Source organism: Parasteatoda tepidariorum, chromosome 10 (genome assembly GCF_982258835.1).
Source record: "Parasteatoda tepidariorum strain Cologne lab strain chromosome 10, Ptep-v5.0, whole genome shotgun sequence".
In the NCBI taxonomy this organism is placed as follows: Eukaryota; Metazoa; Arthropoda; class Arachnida; order Araneae; family Theridiidae; genus Parasteatoda; species Parasteatoda tepidariorum.
This window is the reverse complement of record NC_141764.1, coordinates 2437034-2457801: the sequence shown is the minus strand read 5'-3', so window position 1 is coordinate 2457801 and position 20768 is coordinate 2437034. Positions and strand designations below refer to the sequence as shown.

The 20768-nt window shown below is 32.2% G+C and overlaps 1 protein-coding gene across 3 annotated transcripts in view; it reads right to left on the bottom strand.

Moving 5' to 3' along the window:
- Positions 1-12161, bottom strand: part of LOC107436226 (cytochrome P450 3A24) — a 44907-nt gene extending 32746 nt beyond the window's left edge. Inside the window, exons 1-4 of one of the 3 annotated variants that reach the window (XM_087153869.1) lie at positions 11946-12161; positions 9500-9596; positions 2423-2475; positions 587-683 (exon numbers count right to left, since the gene is read on the bottom strand). In XM_087153869.1, coding sequence (XP_087009995.1) covers positions 587-683; positions 2423-2475; positions 9500-9596; positions 11946-12025 — 327 coding nt within the window. In that variant the 5' untranslated portion in view covers positions 12026-12161. Of the gene's footprint in view, positions 1-586; positions 684-2422; positions 2476-5898; positions 7630-9499; positions 9597-11945 lie in introns of those variants that run through there. The other 2 variants (XM_087153870.1, XM_087153871.1) reach the window with 2 other exon arrangements.
- Positions 12162-20768: the final 8607 nt, after the last annotated feature.

Genomic DNA, 20768 nt, shown 5'->3' with positions numbered 1-20768 from the left:
TAAAAACACTGTTGGTATTAGTCATGTAAGGCATTTCTCAAAACACGATGAAGATTATAAGGTTAACTTCTAAAATGTAATCAAAATTTTTAAGAAACAACCGTGTCATCGAGTTTATTTCCGAATACTCGTAAAAATTTTCGACAAAAAAAGTGACAATCGTCATTAACACTACTGTTCTTCTTTGTCAGCGCAACAGCCACTCGCAGGCGTTGGCTGACTCAACAGCTGACAAACGCCAGCACCTCTCACCCACGACAACCCCCTTCCAATTTTAAATCTTCAGGGTTTTCCAATCATTTTTTGATGTCGTTGTGACATCTAGTGAGGGGTCTGCCTCTGGGGCGTGACCCCTTGGGATTCGTGAAGGTGATGAAGGTCAGAGCTTCTCCATAGATGGCCCAGACATCTCAGCCCATTACTGCGGATTATTTGAGAAATTCAAGGCTGCTCATAGACTCGGTAAAGCTTGAAGTCATATCTGGTTTGCCAGCTTCCCCTTTCTTAAATTGCGCATTTATTAAAGCTTTTCATTAAAATAAAATCTTATTAGATAAGCAATATTTAAGAGTTAAAATATACTCACTCTTCGATTAGAGAACTGAGGAAAATCTTTAACGAATACGTCACGCAAAATTTCTGGATCAGCCACTGACAGTGCAGGACGATTACCTTCATAATGCCTGCAAAATAAAATTTTATTAATTGACCCCCACCAAAAGATTCCTCATTGGGTTTAAAATTATATTCACTGCAAAAGTATTCAAAAAACTTTAAGAGTGGGTCATAAAGAATTCTCTCACAGGGTGCACAGCCAAATTATTCAACAAAAAATAAGCACCTTTTAAGCATTTTTCAAGCACTCAAATAATATATTTAAGCACTTAAAAAAACACAATTAGGTAGGATTGGAAAGTTTTTGACGATTGACGGATTTATCCGTCATGTCAAAAATAAAAAAAAACTTTCGGCATTGTTTTTGACAATTGTCAAAATTTTTGAATCATGTAAATCGAATGGCGTTTTCATATGATACGGACTGACGATACGCCGAAAGAGATTGGGATTGAATAAATTGTGAAAATGTTGAATAGAACAATGCGACCAGCGTCTTTCTGCACAATTCGTAGAGAAAATCGACATGGTAAAGGAAAAATCTCAATTTGGAAATGGGAAAATTAAGCACTTTTTAAAAAACAAAAATCTAAAATAATCACCTTTTAAGCACTCAAAAAATATTTTTAAGCACTAAATACATTAACAAAATGCAAAATAATTTTCAAAGATTTTTACATAATCATGAAAGAATGACAAAGAACTCTTTTCTCGGTTATATCAGCCACCCTAAAAAGATTGAGAGATTTTCTTGGTACGATTTCAGAGGGAATGAAGCCTGAAATTGAGAATATCTTGCAAAATGCAGCAGAGTTGCACATGAGAGAGCAAGAATTTCATCAAACCCAGCTCAGTAGACGTACATGTGGAACCGCAAGTATTTCATCAAACGAGTACAATGATCGGTGCTTTTATACGCTACGCACCAACGGTATGCATTCTGTTAGAACAAGGTGCGTAGCCAAATTATTAAACAAAAAAGAAGTACTTTTTAAGCACTTAAATAATATTTTTAAGCACTTCAAATAAATATCATAATTAGGCATGGTTGGAAAGTTTTTGACAATTGACGGTTTTAACTGGTTTTAAACGTCATGTTAAAAAAAAAAAAAATTCGGCATTGTTTTTGACAATTGTCAAAATTTTTGAATCATGTAAATGGCGTACGTCAGAAAGCGTCAAATGGCATTTTCATACGCTACAGACTGACGATGTGCCGAAATAGATTGGGGTTGAATTAATTGTGAAAACATTGAATGGAACAATGTGAACAGTGTCTTTCTGCATAATTCGTAGCGAAAATCAACACGGTAAATGAAAAATCTTAATTTGGAAAAGGGAAAATTAAGCACTTTATAAAAACACCTCATGAAATAAGCACCCCTAAGGGCTTTTAGAAAACGAAAATAAGCACTTTTTAAAAAAACGCTTTGTACCATGGCTATGGATATAACCAATATTATCTCAGTATCAAGTTTTCGCTCACCTCATTAGAACACCTGGATAATCTTTTCTGAAGGTAAGTTTTCAATAGGTTTCATTGTGGGGAGAGACTTTACATGGGAGAGAATATCTTTAAGATTCAATTTCAGAATGAAATGCAACATTTCAAATCACTACGACAGGGTGCATAGCAAGAGCTTTTAAAGAACCTACATAAAAAAATAAGCACCTTTAAAAAATGCTACTCTGTTTTAAATAGGGTGGCTACCAACGGATATGACTATATTCTTAACATATTTGATATTTTTTCTTGCCCAGGACATGATTAGTTCCATTTTAACAATAAAGCAAAAATTAAACTTACCCATAAATACGTCCTAGAGCTTTATATCTTTTTTCTTCCACTAAATGTTGGGGCTACAAGAAAGAAAAAAAAAGTCAAGAAAGGGTTCAAGAAACTGTTATTTTGAGCTAATTTTAAAATATTGAATTCTAATTTTTTTATTACAAAACCAAACCGTTCATGAAAATCTTTTACGAAAATTGCTCTCTTTTGTTTCAGCAAAGGTCGGAGATTGACGGGTCTCCTGCAAGAAAGCACGTCGTGTCGGAATTTCCTGTTCATTGTCACGAAAATAAAAACCTTTTTCCAATAAAGCAAAAATATGTCAGTTTCAAACCTTTCATTCTAAAAGAATTAAAAATTATTTTTGAAGCTTTTTTTAAAAGTGTTGTCACTTAGGTAAAATGGGCGTCCATAATGATGTTTTAGCTGACGTCACGCTAGCGATACCATCCAATTGCATTGTCCATTATTTTCACCTTGAGACTAGCTTTATTAAACAGGGATGAGAGTAGTTGGAAAGTAAAAAAGAGGAAATTCAAGAATGAATATATATATATATATATATATATATATATATATATATATATATATATATATATATATACAAAAATTTGACAAAAAAATGCAATTTTTAAACTTGTAAACTATGTGATTATAAATCCCGATGATTAATTTTAAAATTGCATGAATATATAAATATGAATCACATGCATGATTTTAAATTAAGAGAATATGAATCCCGAAATCAGGCTATTAAATCATGTGAATATGAAACTCTACATCGAATTTAAAAAATGCGAAAATACAAATCATGATGAGTAATTTTTAGATCATGTAAATACGAATCACGATGCGTAATTCTTAAATAATGCGAATACGAGTCCCACAGTCTAATTTTTAAAGCACGTATAAATAGGAAAATCGATGTTTGATATTACAACCGCAAAAACGAAAGAAACAAAATCTCGCGTGAATACGAATCGCTACATAGGATTTTAAAAGCGGGTAATAACAAATCGCGATATTGGATTTTTAAATCTCGTAAATAAGAATTGCAATGTACGACATTTAAATCGCCTGATTAAGAATCGCAACGTTCAACTTTTAAATCAGGTAAATACGAAAATCAATGTTTGAGGGAGGAATGAGGACTTCAATACTTTCGCTATGCGAAAAATTTAATTCCTCATAAAATATTTTAACTTGTGCAAAAAAAAAAAAAAATTTCAGCGGAAATTAGCGGAAAAAATGGTAAAACTTGAAAAAAAGCGGAAATCTGCTAATTCGCGGAAGAATCACATCCCTGATTAAAGGATTTTTTTCATGCTTGAAAGTCAACTTTGATTTAAGCTTTTTATATAGAAGGTTGTTTTCCAAGGTTCTGGATGAGGGTAATGTGCAAAGAATAAGCAGATTGTCACAGATCTTGTTTTAAGGTTATAAGATATACACGTAAACCGAAAAACAAACCTTTTTAGGTTTACATTCAAGGGTTTTTACCTTTAAAAGAAACCTTTATTTGCTATCTATACTGTAACAGCCAGGGTAGGCAAGATTTTGCCGCAGGTGGAAAAAACCATGGTAAAAAACCTCCTGACAAAAACAGGTTTTTGCCAAGCAATGTGGTAAAAAGAGGCAAAAACCTATATTTTCCAAGATGAGAGGACAAAAACACATTTTTGATGCAAAATTATTCCTAAAATTGAAATATACGCTATAAATATATATAATTTAAAAAAATTAACAAAATTATTATCCCATAATTTATTAATAAATCATTTTTGTAGTTTAAAACATTATTGATCGGAAAATTATTCTCTTTTCTACAGTGCCAGACACTTGTGTGGATAGGGTAAGATGAATATATCATCCACCTCTTTTTGTGTGAGTGAAAAGGATCAAGGGAATTTAAATTGTGTGGTTTTGTTTGTATTTTGAAGTAATATTGAGAAATGAGGTGATTATCAAAATCTATCTAATAAAACATCCATCTTAGCTTTCTTTTGTCTCTCTTAAAATATAGTGTAAGAGTGATATAATGTAAAATAATACATACCAAAAGTTATTATGAAGAAGTAAAAAAAATAAATTTGTAAAAAAACATTTATTTAAGGATTCTAAAATGAAAAGAGGTCAAAAACTTTAAACCTTGTAAAACTTATTACCCTTATATTAATATTTAAAAAATAATTTTTTAATGTAATGTATCAAATTATTATTCCTTATGATTTATTTAAATTTGTTTCAAGTATTTTGCAATAATATTTAATCAGCAATCTAGATAATTTGGTTTTTGCCGGTTTTTACCAGGCCACTGTCCTGGCAAAAATCCCATTTTGCCGGCAAAATTCCAACCCTGGTACAGCAGTTCCCACAGAGATATAGTCACTTTAGTCATCAGAGCCTGACTAAGGCAGGGGCAGTTGCCCTGAGGGTCCCCAAATCGAAGTTTATTTTACATTTCCTTCTTTAATGACATTTTTTTAAACTAAATATCAGTACAGTGAGAAATCCGTCAATTTCTTTATTAATCTATTGTATGAACACAAAAAATCTCTTAAATTCAAGGCTTTCTAGGGTAGAATTCAGCTAAATTTCCGTAATGACGATGAACAAATTTGGCCAATCAGAAGCCTGTATTTTTACATATTGCAAAATGCGATATTTTTACAAAAATACAGCATTCTGACTGGCTTAAGTAAGCCATTGTAATTGTGTAAATTTAGCTGAATTCCGCTCTCATGTCAGCAAGGATATAAATTTTTCGCAGTTAGATGACAAAATTAACAATCAGGAAACTGCATTCGGCATGATAGACAAAGAATTGTCAGAAAATCAATAAAATGGACAGAACGATATTTCGTCTGACCATCGGAGGACTTCATAGCCATTTTAGGTTCCAGTCAGTATTCTTGATATCTATAATGGGGTGAAAAATTTAAATACCTCCATAAAGTTCGCTTCTTCATTACTGAAGCAAAGGGGGGCCCCAAAGAAGTTTTTGTCCCAGGGCCCTAATTAGGCTAAGTTGGGCCCTGAAAATCACTTTTTAAATTGTCTAATTCTTTCTAAATTGTCTGGTTCAGCTATGATGAATGTTGTTACACTAAGTAATATATAATAAATAAAATTTCAGGAGACATTTCCATAGTGTGATCAGTGGCAGAATAATCGCAGAGTTTTGGCAACTTCACGGCAGCTGCGCTCGGGAAACTAAAAAAAAAAAACATCACAGAAAGGGACAAACTTGAAGATAATGAGGCGTAGTCAACCCCGGGCAAACATTTACAAGAACAAGTTTTGCTTCCTAAAGAAATGTGCAAGTTAAAATCTTTAGCACCTACTATATTCGACACCTTGGCAATTCTAGTAGTAGTAGCTGCGACAAATCACGATAAGTAAATATCCCCAAATTTCAATAAGTTTTTAAACTTCAAAACCAAAAGGAATTCTACAAAGAGATAATAAAAAAAAATAATAATAAAATCGCTTACTTTTTCACCTACAAAGAAACTAGAATCATAGCACCCTTGGTTTGTCTTTAGAACTGATGAATGAATACAAACAGACGTATATATTAGTCCGTAAGACGTATATATTAGTCCTTGAAATCACAAATCACCCTTGTTTAAAATTTCACTAGTTTGTAAAGCTGGCCAGATGTAACATCAAAGAAAAAGATCATAAACTATATTGGTTCCACTGTGTTTTCTAGGGGGGCTTCCACACCAAAGGGGCCCTTCATAATCTTACTTTTCATAAATTGTACTTAAAAAAAATTAGGAGCAAAAACATTGCATCATATATTTTTTAAAACATGTAAAAAGTGTCAATTTTTTTTCTTTACTAAATAGAGATTGCTTATCATGCAAAAACCAATTATTTGAACAGTTTATCACCAGGAAAACTCTATAAGTCTACCAAAATCTATTTTTCTACGTTAAAATGTTTTTAGGATACTCAACTCTCTAAGTCACAAAGTCTCTAAATATGGTTGATCACATCCCATTCTGTTTAGAATTTATAAGTCCCGCAGTGGACTGATGGTTAAGACACGGTTCCCAGCAGATCACCGAAGTCAAGCATCACTGGCTACGGTCAGTCTGTGTAGGGACCGAGGGTGTGCGGTATTGGTCCTCGTTAAACTGTGCTACCCTAAAGTGCTCGACTACGCGCGCAGGTCGTCGGGCTACCAAAGCGGGGAAGCCATCCCCTCCGCAGAGGATCAAAATTGTGATGGCATGTCTTCGGATCAACCTCCGGGATGTTTCCCAGACCGTCGCCAATAGCCCATTGTGCAGCTCTAAAGCGACGTAAATTAACAACAACAACAAATAGAATTTATAATTAAATAAATAAAGTATATAATTGAAAGAGTTTAGAATGACAGAACAACTCTGAGAGAGCAACTTTTAAACTGGTTTATGTCCGATGTAAATTGAAAGATGTTTTAGTAACGACGAGTGTGACAAAATAATTCATACCTTCTGAATTTTTTTATTTGTTATACCTTTATGTTTCTTTCTTAATTTAATTATTTCAATTAGATTCTTGGTTATGAAAATTATTTTATTATTTGAGGATTGCAATTGGTTAGCATTTCATCTTTTTAAAAAAATTATGCATAGTTTAAAAATGCTTTATTTTATGTGCATTGAGTTTTTGGGAAGATAAAAATGTGCTTAAGTTTGTTTAAAATTATAGTATATCTTAAAAATGCATTTTTATTATGTATGGAAAGTTTTTCTTAGTTCGATTTTGAACAGTATGGCATGTTAAAGAGGAGCAAAACATTTTTCTTGCTATTAAGACGGTCTCGAGGTTCCATATAATAAAGAGCGATTCCTTCATATAACTACCCATATATCTAATAAAAATTAGAATTTGTGTCTGAATATCGGATCGCTTGTAACCCCCCCCCCCCAAAGTAGGCTTTAAAAATACGATATTCATCATAAGTTAAATGAGTACAATTGTAAACAAATGACGGAGACTGATTTTGAAACTATGTTTTATATTTAAAAAATGGAATTTTCTCATTGGCTTAGCGGACGTCACTGTTTCAAAATAAGCTGTAGAAGATTAAGTTTCCTTCAAACAATTCAAAAAAGAATCATGGCTAGTTTAATTTAAGATTTTAATAAATGAAAGAAAAGAAGTAAGCGCAATGCATCGTACTGTTTTCAAAACAGAATTTTGAATGAAAACAGAAGAGGTGTTGCCATATATGTAAAACATACATACATTTGCAGGTTTGTTTGCTCAATTTAGGCTTATAAGCCTTTGTCAGTAGAAAAACAGACAGAACAGTTTTAAAGTTGTAGTTGTAGTTCATTTACGTCGCGCTAGAGCTGCACAATGGGCTATTGGTGACGGTCTGGGAAACATCCCTGAGGATGATCCGAAGACATGCCATCACAATTTTGATCCTCTGCAGAGGGGATGGCACCCCCGCTTCTGTAGCCCAACGACCTGCACGTGAAGTCGAGCACTTTACGGTAGCACAGTTTAACGAGGACTAATACCGCACACCCTCGGTCCCTATGCAGACTGATCCAAGTGGTCACCCACTCGCACTCTGACCGCAGCCAGTGATGCTTGACTTCGGTGATCTGCTGGGAACCGTGTCATAACGATCAGTCCACTGCGGGACGAACAGTTTTAAAGGTTTTTGGATGAAGATTGATTGAAATTGTATTGAATTAATTTCGAGTTAATTAATATTCTAACTTATGTGGAGGAACTTAGCTCAACTTTAACATGCTATTTCACTTTTAACTATTGGCGATCGCAACAGTTGAATAAGCCTTCTGGGGAAAATATGCCTTCTACTCAGTTGGATAGGAATGCACTACGATTTCTTAATATTTATCGTACTTCATTATCAAAAACATATCTCTAAAATTGCAACAACGCTTTCTTTTAGAACTATGTTCAATGTAGTTATCAGTTGGATAAAGTTTCATAATTTAAAAGTTTTTAATCGATTTTAAAATCAAGACAGAAATTAGCGTACTTCCTTTTTCTGTGAAAGCATGCGAAGTGTTGTCATAAACAGAGAGTTCTGCTTTACGCCACCCATTTGTAGCCCATTTCAATCGCCAATCAGCTGGCGTTGACGTCATAGGTCAAATGTGTGGGTATCCGAGATCTTCTTCTTAAAATGCAAGTACACAATTGAAAAAAAAAAGAAATTTTGAATTATAAAAAGCAAAATTAAGAACTAATTCGTTGAGAAGAAACGTATAAAAACACCAATTGTTGACGCTCATATTATTTTACTGATGCTTCATTAAATTTGGTAATCGGTATTAATTGAAATTATAAAAATAAGCTATGAACTAAAATGCAAAATTAACGGCGAAAATGTACTTATTTGTTTACGGGATAACGTAAAAAGTCACCATACTATTATTAACACTATAATGTTGCTTAATTTTGGTGATAGGCACTGTAGAGAAAGGCACTGTTAGGAATTTTGCGAAGTGGGCGTTACTGTATGTTCAAATCACGTCCGGGTCACCAATGTGGGGGAGGAGTTAATCGGACAATACCAACCGTCATCTATCAAAAGGTACCTCAAAATCGAAACAAGTTAGCATGCCTTATAATCTAGGGAATCGATGTTTAATAATCGTAGTTACGCCAATACTCCCCCGTCAGAATTTTATTAGGGATATAATTAGATGAACGGATACCACTAGTTGCTCTATTTGTGAAAGACAGGGAGAGCTAGTTTAGGTCTTGAGCTTTATCCATGAGAGCTGTATTAAGTGTGTGTGGTTAATCCTGTGTTGCTATTAGCAGTCGAGTGTGTACAGGATCCCCAGAGAATGGGGCAGTTGCCCCAGGCCCCACATCAGAGGGGGCCCCAAATCGAATAGAAAGTTTATTTTATGTTTAATGAACTTTTTTTTTAAACAAAGTATCAGTGCAGTGTAAAATCCGTTTTATGATAGCTTCTTCATTAATCTATCGTATGTATGACCACAAAAATCTATATTTTCATGGCTTTCTCGGACGGAATTTAGCTAAATTTTCACACTTGACTTGAAGAATTGGCACAGAAGAGGAAAGAATGAAATAAGAACTCACATCGAAAATGATTTGCAGCATATTTCCAAGAAGAGGAAGTGGCTTCGCGTAGGGTACATTTCTTTTCTTCCAATATTGGTGACTCCGAATTGAATGCCTACATAAAAACAAATAAATTCATTCATCAAAGTTTACTTTTTTTTTAAAAAATTTATTTTAAAATAAGGTGATCTAACACTTTTGTTCATGCACAACAAATTAAAAAGAATTACAGAAACGTCTATTATATTTGCCATCAAAAAGCAAATGAGCGTAATTTCATTTTTTTTTCATGGCTTCTAAAATTTCTTATAAGCTATACGACAAATGGAACACTCATCGCATTAAAAAAAAATTGCTTTTTATCTCACACAACTATTAGGAAAATTCTATTCTATTTCAAAGTAAAAATTAAAATTGGATAATAACTTAGCAATGAATTTTATATATATACAGTCCCTGGCCATATTATTCGACACACTCTAAGATTCTATGTAAAATCTTAATTATCAGGTGATACTCTATACAGCTTTATTGTTTTTACACAGACTGTTTGCACTTGTTTACGTTAGCAGGGCCTGATTATCGCCTAGGACCAATAGGCACGGGCCTAGGGCCCATACTTTCTGGAGGGCCTCAAAAATTAGCAAAAAGTCTACATTATTACATTAAAAAAAAGTACTGAAAGAAACAGTTTATCTCCAAAAAAAGCATTTTTTTATTTGAAATATTCCTTATAGTGTGATAAACCAAACATTGCACGAATCAGTACATCAGCTGAACTTTAATGCAATATTATTTATAATAAATAACGTTTATAAATATTATCTTTATTATAACAAAAGTCTATATCTCCCTTTAATATTGACCCATAACATTTATAATGGACCAGGTATTATATTACTGTGTGTGTACCAGGGGAAACAATTATAAGCTTATTATAAGTTTATTAGCCTAGCTCCATGCCTATAGGTTGCTGTGTGTAAGAGTGTGTTGAAATGAGGAAATTCGAAGTCAATGTTCTTTATTAGAGCAAAAGCCTATATCTCCCCTTAATATTTATATTGGACCAGGTATTATATTACCCTGCACTAGTGTACCCTACCCGGAGAAACAATTATAGGCTTAATAGGGGTCCTGCAATGTGGTCCTATGGGTTTCTGCGTGACGTTAGTGTATCAATGGATTGTCATGCAATACATTAAAAATAAATACAAATAAGAAGTATATGAAAAATCTACCGAATAAAAACCTATTACCTGGATGTTTAAATATAAAAGTATTGCCTATAAACTCGTGCAAAACGTATAATTACAGTACTCTCTCGATTAACCGTGCGCGGATTATCCGGTTTGCGGATTATCCGTGCTCATTCCGGAGTCAACCAAAAATTTAAAGAGAAATATTTTCAAGATTGAAAAAATTTGATTCATGAAGTTATAACACTACCAAATTTTTGAAAGCAATATTCGTTATTGAATTGCAGTATATGGAATATCAGCAGCATGGTCAAAGGTAAAATCGTCTACTTTATCACGATCTTGGAGAAAGATCATACCGCTTGATGAACAATCCTCGTCAGATATTCAAGAAGAGTATGATAATAGTATTCTTGAACAAGCAAAAGAAATCGAAGGTTTCGAAATTCTTGATGAAGAAAATTTAGATGATTGGTTTCAAATTGATGCATGTGAGCCTGGCTTCCAGTATTTGACTGATGAAGACATCGTTATGTTGTTAAATCAAATAATGACGATAGTAACTGATGCAGAAGATGTTGCAAATGAGGAAAATACAATTTCTCATTCTGCTGCTCTGTGGAAACTATATTAGTTTATATGGGAGTATCTGATTACGGGGACATTAATGCGATTCGTAAAATATGTGACAATATATGGCGCATTACACGTTTTTTTTAAAAGGAAAATTCCTAGTTTGATTTTATACAGCATGCAAATGACAGTAATTTTTATATTTTTTGTATTGATATTGATTTTTTCTTTAATAAAAGGAGTTTTCGGATTATCCGTGCTTTTCGATTGTCCGTCCGACCTGTACCGGTGATTAACCCGGATAATCGGGAGTGCACTGTATTAAAAAAAAAAAGCCACAGTGCGTCTCATAATGTGATCTAATTATTATAATATACTAATATAATGCTTGATATAATAAATATTCTATATTTATTTAATATTTCGTCTCATTTATCCTATCGTGAAATTTATATAATATATCGTCTCTTTTAACCCATTGATACACGAACGTAAACAAGTGCAAACCGGTTTCAGCAGCGTAAAATCATGTAGAGCTGTATAGAGTATCATCACATGATAATTAAGATTTTACATAGAATCTTAGAGTTGCGTCTCATAATTTAGCCAGGGATTGGAAATAATTAATGTTAGAAGAAATGCATTTTATTTGTACAAATAATTAATATTGGAAGAAATTTACATCAACGACTCACCATATGAGCAGGAAAAGTGTAGTGACTGCAATAAAGAAAGTTGCAGCCAGTGGTCCAAAGAAAATACCAGCAAATTCCATTCTGTCTTCTTTCCTGTTTCAATATTTACTTTGAATGTAATTTATAGCCATTGTGTCACCCAAGTATTGCAATTCCACTATTACAACAACAGATAGAATTAAAAATATAAAACAATTGAATATCAGATAAGATCACAAAATAACTTCACTACAACAACAAAAAAAGGAGAATTTTTTTTTTTGAAGATAAGATATCAAAACAAAATCAGTTGACGCAAATAATACTTTAATTGGCCTTACCTTGAAATATCTTTTTTTTAGGGATTCGTAAAAATGTTTAGTCCCTTCGCACTTTAAAATAATGTAAACACAAAATCATTCGAAATACATGGTACAGTATTTTTTTTCATCATATGATATTTAAAGTTCATAAAATAATAATGGTTACAAATTATTAAGATATAAAACTTTTGATGCACAAAGTTAAATCTATCATAAAATAAGTTGGGTGGATAAGCTATGAAATCACTTTTTCTTCGTCACAATTGAAAAACTTTTGTAAGTTAATAACTGCTAAATACATACTTACTAACTACACGAATTAAATATAAAACGAGCTTCCCTTTACTAGTGGACTGATCCAGTGCAAAGGATTCAAAAACAACTTCAATTTAATCTCATTAATAATCCTTAAAGGTATCTGACTGAATATTTAGCTGAATAATATACAGTCCTTGGCCAAATTATTAGACACACTCTAAGATTCGATGTAAAATCTTAGTTATCACGTGATACACTCTACAGCTTCACTGTTTTCACGCAACTGTTTGCACTTGCTTACGTTATCGTGTATCAATGGGTTAACATCGTAATGCAATACTTTAAAAATAAATACAAATAAGAAGTGAATATTTAGCTGAATAATATACAGTCCTTCTTGGCCAAATTATTAGACACACTCTAAGATTCGATGTAAAATCTTAGTTATCACGTGATACACTCTACAGCTTCACTGTTTTCACGCAACTGTTTGCACTTGCTTACGTTATCGTGTATCAATGGGTTAACATCGTAATGCAATACTTTAAAAATAAATACAAATAAGAAGTGAATATTTAGCTGAATAATATACAGTCCTTCTTGGCCAAATTATTAGACACACTCTAAGATTCGATGTAAAATCTTAGTTATCACGTGATACTATACAGCTTCACTGTTTTCACGCAACTGTTTGCACTTGCTTACGTTATCGTGTATCAATGGGTTAACATCGTAATGCAATACTTTAAAAATAAATACAAATAAGAAGTGAATATTTAGCTGAATAATATACAGTCCTTCTTGGCCAAATTATTAGACACACTCTAAGATTCGATGTAAAATCTTAGTTATCACGTGATACTATACAGCTTCACTGTTTTCACGCAACTGTTTGCACTTGCTTACGTTATCGTGTATCAATGGGTTAACATCGTAATGCAATACTTTAAAAATAAATACAAATAAGAAGTGAATATTTAGCTGAATAATATACAGTCCTTCTTGGCCAAATTATTAGACACACTCTAAGATTCGATGTAAAATCTTAGTTATCACGTGATACTATACAGCTTCACTGTTTTCCCGCAACTGTTTGCACTTGCTTACGTTATCGTGTATCAATGGGTTAACATCGTAATGCAATACTTTAAAAATAAATACAAATAAGAAGTGAATATTTAGCTGAATAATATACAGTCCTTCTTGGCCAAATTATTAGACACACTCTAAGATTCGATGTAAAATCTTAGTTATCACGTGATACTATACAGCTTCACTGTTTTCCCGCAACTGTTTGCACTTGCTTACGTTATCGTGTATCAATGGGTTAACATCGTAATGCAATACTTTAAAAATAAATACAAATAAGAAGTGAATATTTAGCTGAATAATATACAGTCCTTCTTGGCCAAATTATTAGACACACTCTAAGATTCGATGTAAAATCTTAGTTATCACGTGATACTATACAGCTTCACTGTTTTCCCGCAACTGTTTGCACTTGCTTACGTTATCGTGTATCAATGGGTTAACATCGTAATGCAATACTTTGAAAATAAATACAAATAAGAAGTGAATATTTAGCTGAATAATATACAGTCCTTCTTGGCCAAATTATTAGACACACTCTAAGATTCGATGTAAAATCTTAGTTATCACGTGATACTATACAGCTTCACTGTTTTCCCGCAACTGTTTGCACTTGCTTACGTTATCGTGTATCAATGGGTTAACATCGTAATGCAATACTTTAAAAATAAATACAAATAAGAAGTGAATATTTAGCTGAATAATATACAGTCCTTCTTGGCCAAATTATTAGACACACTCTAAGATTCGATGTAAAATCTTAGTTATCACGTGATACTATACAGCTTCACTGTTTTCACGCAACTGTTTGCACTTGCTTACGTTATCGTGTATCAATGGGTTAACATCGTAATGCAATACTTTAAAAATAAATACAAATAAGAAGTGAATATTTAGCTGAATAATATACAGTCCTTCTTGGCCAAATTATTAGACACACTCTAAGATTCGATGTAAAATCTTAGTTATCACGTGATACTATACAGCTTCACTGTTTTCCCGCAACTGTTTGCACTTGCTTACGTTATCGTGTATCAATGGGTTAACATCGTAATGCAATACTTTAAAAATAAATACAAATAAGAAGTGAATATTTAGCTGAATAATATACAGTCCTTCTTGGCCAAATTATTAGACACACTCTAAGATTCGATGTAAAATCTTAGTTATCACGTGATACTATACAGCTTCACTGTTTTCACGCAACTGTTTGCACTTGCTTACGTTATCGTGTATCAATGGGTTAACATCGTAATGCAATACTTTAAAAATAAATACAAATAAGAAGTGAATATTTAGCTGAATAATATACAGTCCTTCTTGGCCAAATTATTAGACACACTCTAAGATTCGATGTAAAATCTTAGTTATCACGTGATACTATACAGCTTCACTGTTTTCCCGCAACTGTTTGCACTTGCTTACGTTATCGTGTATCAATGGGTTAACATCGTAATGCAATACTTTAAAAATAAATACAAATAAGAAGTGAATATTTAGCTGAATAATATACAGTCCTTCTTGGCCAAATTATTAGACACACTCTAAGATTCGATGTAAAATCTTAGTTATCACGTGATACTATACAGCTTCACTGTTTTCCCGCAACTGTTTGCACTTGCTTACGTTATCGTGTATCAATGGGTTAACATCGTAATGCAATACTTTAAAAATAAATACAAATAAGAAGTGAATATTTAGCTGAATAATATACAGTCCTTCTTGGCCAAATTATTAGACACACTCTAAGATTCGATGTAAAATCTTAGTTATCACGTGATACTATACAGCTTCACTGTTTTCCCGCAACTGTTTGCACTTGCTTACGTTATCGTGTATCAATGGGTTAACATCGTAATGCAATACTTTAAAAATAAATACAAATGGGAAGTGAATATTTAGCTGAATAATATACAGTCCTTGGCCAAATTATTAGACACACTCTAAGATTCGATGTAAAATCTTAGTTATCACGTGATACTATACAGCTTCACTGTTTTCACGCAACTGTTTGCACTTGCTTACGTTATCGTGTATCAATGGGTTAACATCGTAATGCAATACTTTAAAAATAAATACAAATAAGAAGTGAATATTTAGCTGAATAATATACAGTCCTTCTTGGCCAAATTATTAGACACACTCTAAGATTCGATGTAAAATCTTAGTTATCACGTGATACTATACAGCTTCACTGTTTTCACGCAACTGTTTGCACTTGCTTACGTTATCGTGTATCAATGGGTTAACATCGTAATGCAATACTTTAAAAATAAATACAAATGGGAAGTGAATATTTAGCTGAATAATATACAGTCCTTCTTGGCCAAATTATTAGACACACTCTAAGATTCGATGTAAAATCTTAGTTATCACGTGATACTATACAGCTTCACTGTTTTCACGCAACTGTTTGCACTTGCTTACGTTATCGTGTATCAATGGGTTAACATCGTAATGCAATACTTTAAAAATAAATACAAATGGGAAGTGAATATTTAGCTGAATAATATACAGTCCTTGGCCAAATTATTAGACACACTCTAAGATTCGATGTAAAATCTTAGTTATCACGTGATACACTCTACAGCTTCACTGTTTACACGCAACTGTTTGCACTTGCTTACGTTATCGTGTATCAATGGGTTAACATCGTAATGCAATACTTTAAAAATAAATACAAATGGGAAGTGAATATTTAGCTGAATAATATACAGTCCTTGGCCAAATTATTAGACACACTCTAAGATTCGATGTAAAATCTTAGTTATCACGTGATACTATACAGCTTCACTGTTTTCACGCAACTGTTTGCACTTGCTTACGTTATCGTGTATCAATGGGTTAACATCGTAATGCAATACTTTAAAAATAAATACAAATGGGAAGTGAATATTTAGCTGAATAATATACAGTCCTTGGCCAAATTATTAGACACACTCTAAGATTCGATGTAAAATCTTAGTTATCACGTGATACTATACAGCTTTACTGTTTTCACGCAACTGTTTGCACTTGCTTACGTTATCGTGTATCAATGGGCTAACATCGTAATACAATACTTTAAAAATAAATACAAATGGGAAGTGAATATTTAGCTGAATAATATACAGTCCTTGGCCAAATTATTAGACACACTCTAAGATTCGATGTAAAATCTTAGTTATCACGTGATACTATACAGCTTTACTGTTTTCACGCAACTGTTTGCACTTGCTTACGTTATCGTGTATCAATGGGCTAACATCGTAATACAATACTTTAAAAATAAATACAAATGGGAAGTGAATATTTAGCTGAATAATATACAGTCCTTGGCCAAATTATTAGACACACTCTAAGATTCGATGTAAAATCTTAGTTATCACGTGATACTATACAGCTTTACTGTTTTCACGCAACTGTTTGCACTTGCTTACGTTATCGTGTATCAATGGGCTAACATCGTAATGCAATACTTTAAAAATAAATACAAATGGGAAGTGAATATTTAGCTGAATAATATACAGTCCTTGGCCAAATTATTAGACACACTCTAAGATTCGATGTAAAATCTTAGTTATCACGTGATACACTATACAGCTTCACTGTTTACACGCAACTGTTTGCACTTGCTTACGTTATCGTGTATCAGTGGGTTAACATCGTAATGCAATACTTTAAAAATAAATACAAATGGGAAGTCTATAAATGAATAAAAATCCAGGACATGTATGTTTAAATATAAAAGTATTGCATAGAAACTCGTGTAAAACATGTCATTATAAAAACACTGCAGTGCGTCTATTAATTTCGCCTAATTATTATAATTTATAATAAAATTTTTGCCTAGAATGTTATAGTGCGTCAAATGATTTGATCAGGGACTGTAATATAGGATAGTATACCTTGTATGGGATAGTACAGTAGGGAACCGATTATCCGGAATGATCGGGACAATCGATATTCCGGATAACTGATATTTCCGGTTTTCTGAATCGCTACAAAAAGCCGTTTTTTTTATTGTTAAACCCAACTAAAAAAAATATTTGGAAATAATCTTAAAGAGAAGAAAAAACGATGAAGTAATGCAGTAATGATTATTTCTAAAATGATGGTAGGGTAAACATCTTTCAAAAAAGAAAGAAAAATCCTAAAATCTTATGAGGAAAAAAAATTTTTTTTTTTAAAAAATGGCGGGAAAATTTATCGAATTTCGTTCCGGTTTTTTGGTTTTCCGGTTTTCTGATTTCCGGATAACGGGTTCTGTACTGTACCAAAATATATTAAAATTCGCAAGCGTTATTATCTTAAACCATGTTTATTTAAAGACAATCTATAAAACGTTTCAGTGAGTAACGTGAATTCCCTTTCAAATGCAGAAAGATTCCACAAATTTTATTTCATTTTAACATGTAAGCCTGTGTATAACTTTCGTTCTAATGAACGGGCGTGCATATTTTAAATGTGACCTCAAATATGCTAATTATACACAAAAACGTAATTAATCTCTGAATAAATATTTTTAATGCACGACTTCTTTGCGGGAAATTTTCACTAAAATTTTGTATATTGCTTTCGTTAAAATGATGTAAAAAATTTTACACTTTACAACTTTTTAAATAAAATTACAAAAAAATTACCAATAGTTATATTTTGAAATGCCTTTGAATGAACGATTTTTGTGTGTTACATTTATTAACATGCTTAAAAAGTTCTCGAGATATATATTGAAATACGCAAAAGATAAAACGGACATTAAGGGATCCAAACTTTAGATCGATTTAGACTATGGGGACCGTATTTCCCGGATTGTGGCCACCCCTTATGTTTTAGGGGTCAGACATCCGAGTGCGTCTGAAAAATAAAAAGTATGTTTATTCAGAAAAAGTACGTCTTTGTGTCTGAATTAGTACAGTGAGACCTGTTTTTGTGCGGTCCTTTTTTATGCGATTCTGTTTTTGTGCGATTGGTTTTATGCGATTCTATTTTTGTGCGATTTTTTTTTTGTGCGAATTATTTTTATGCGGTATATGAATCTTAACGGCGTTAGCACCAGTTTAATGTTTCCTATCAATGTGCATATGCATGTTGTGGACGAACTCTGATTACGTGGTCTCCTTGACAACGATGTATCTGAATTTCGCGATGCTCTGTTTATTTACTTTCATTAGTTCATTTATTATCGTCAACTCCATTTTCTCTTCTGTTTAAAATTTATTCTGCGCTAAACAAGTTGAAGTAAATCAGTAAAAAATCGTTTGCTGTGTTAAAATACTTAGTATTTTAAAATTAAACCGTTATTTTTATTTTGTAAATTCTCGTCTGCGTGTATCTCAAATACTATACGCTTCGTATTCAGAGTTTTATACACGATTCATTAGATTAAGGATTCATTTAATAGTGAGATTAAAGGTAAAAAAATTAATTACTTTTGTTTCTATTTATATGTAGTTTTTATGATTTTTATTTTATTTTATCTGATCACTGACTTTATGGTACCAAAAAACAAATCATCGAAATCCTATCTTCAAGCGATTTTCAACCAATTCATTCCAAGAAGATGCGCGTTTTGGATTACGACGAGTAGCAGCAAACTATTTAATGTATAATTTGAAAACTTCTACATGTATATGTACAATGGAGAATTAAATATTTTTAAAATTTCTTTAGGTCTAATTTAATTATTTAATTTTATTGAAAGCATTCTCTTATCTATTTCATAAATCATTGATGTATTTTCTGAGTCCTACTTTTTTTATGCGGTCCCTATCAACCGCATAAAAAAAGTTTTTGGTGGTATATGGTACAAAATTGTTTATTACATGTCAGAATTTATAAAATTTTCGAATTTTTTTTTGTGCGATTTCTTTTATGCGGTCCCTATCCACCGCACAAAAAAAGGTTTTACTGTAATTTTAAATATCATCCGTACTAATTAATTAGTATATTTGAGGACACCGAATCTTTAAGATCGAGTTCTAGAACGTGAAGATCCGATCATTAGATTAATAAAGCCATATTCCAATAAAGCCATATGTAACAACAACTTTTTATTTTTCAGGATAGAATGTACAGTCCCCGGTCATATTATTAGACGTACTTATAAGACTCTATGTACAATTATAATTATCAGGTGATACTCTATACAGCTGTATTGTTTTTACTCGGATGAAACCGGTTTGCATTTGTTTGCGCTCCTGCATCAATGGGTCAACATTGTAATGCAATACGTTAAACATGAATACAAATAGGAAGTATATAAAAAATCTTCCGAATAAAAATCCATTACACGCATGTTTAATTATAAAAGTATCGCATATAAACTCGTGCTAATCACGTAATTATTAAAAAACTGCAGTGCATCTAATAATTTGGTATAATTATTATAATAGACTAGTATAATGCTTGATATAATAAATATTCTATATTTATATAATATATCGTCTAATGCAGGGGTCGTAAAACTTTTTTCATCATCGACCCCTATATAATTTTTCGAAATCTCCATCGACCCTCACAAAAGTAATTTTCTATTAATTAAAATAAAACTCTATTAGATACTGTGTTTGTACATTTATTTTATGATTTTAAACATTCATTAAAGTATTAGTACATTGTGTAACAATAGTTTTATGAAAAATACATTAATATTGAAATTTAAATACCTTATTATTAAATAATAAGTAATTATGCATAAGTAGATATAATAAGTAAAGTAACTAAAGATTTACTGCTTCTTGATGTTTTTTTTGCAAGGTTCGCTATATTGGGTTCAAAATTGGTCAATTTTGTAATTTTCGTAAAAAAATACAAAGTGTGCTATAGTTTTGTCGCGGGCTGTACTAATCCATATTATTAATGCTTACCTTCTTTTTGGGGCATTGATAATTAAAATTGATATCTAAACCAAACGAATGGTTTTATCGAAACAATAATTATCCAAAACTATAAAAGTTTTAATAATGACACTGCAAATATTCAACACAGTTTGGAAAGATAGCTGAAACTGCGTATGATATTTGCATTTGTAACGTCAATTCACAAATTTTGCGTTCTTAATTGGGTATACTATAGCCTACGTCACAGATCGTACACAGTACGTGTTATTCCTACTAAATTTAACTAGTAAACAGCAATTTCTGCGAACCTGATTTCTAGCAACAAGTAAGAGCATCAAACGAAGTGTCTTGTT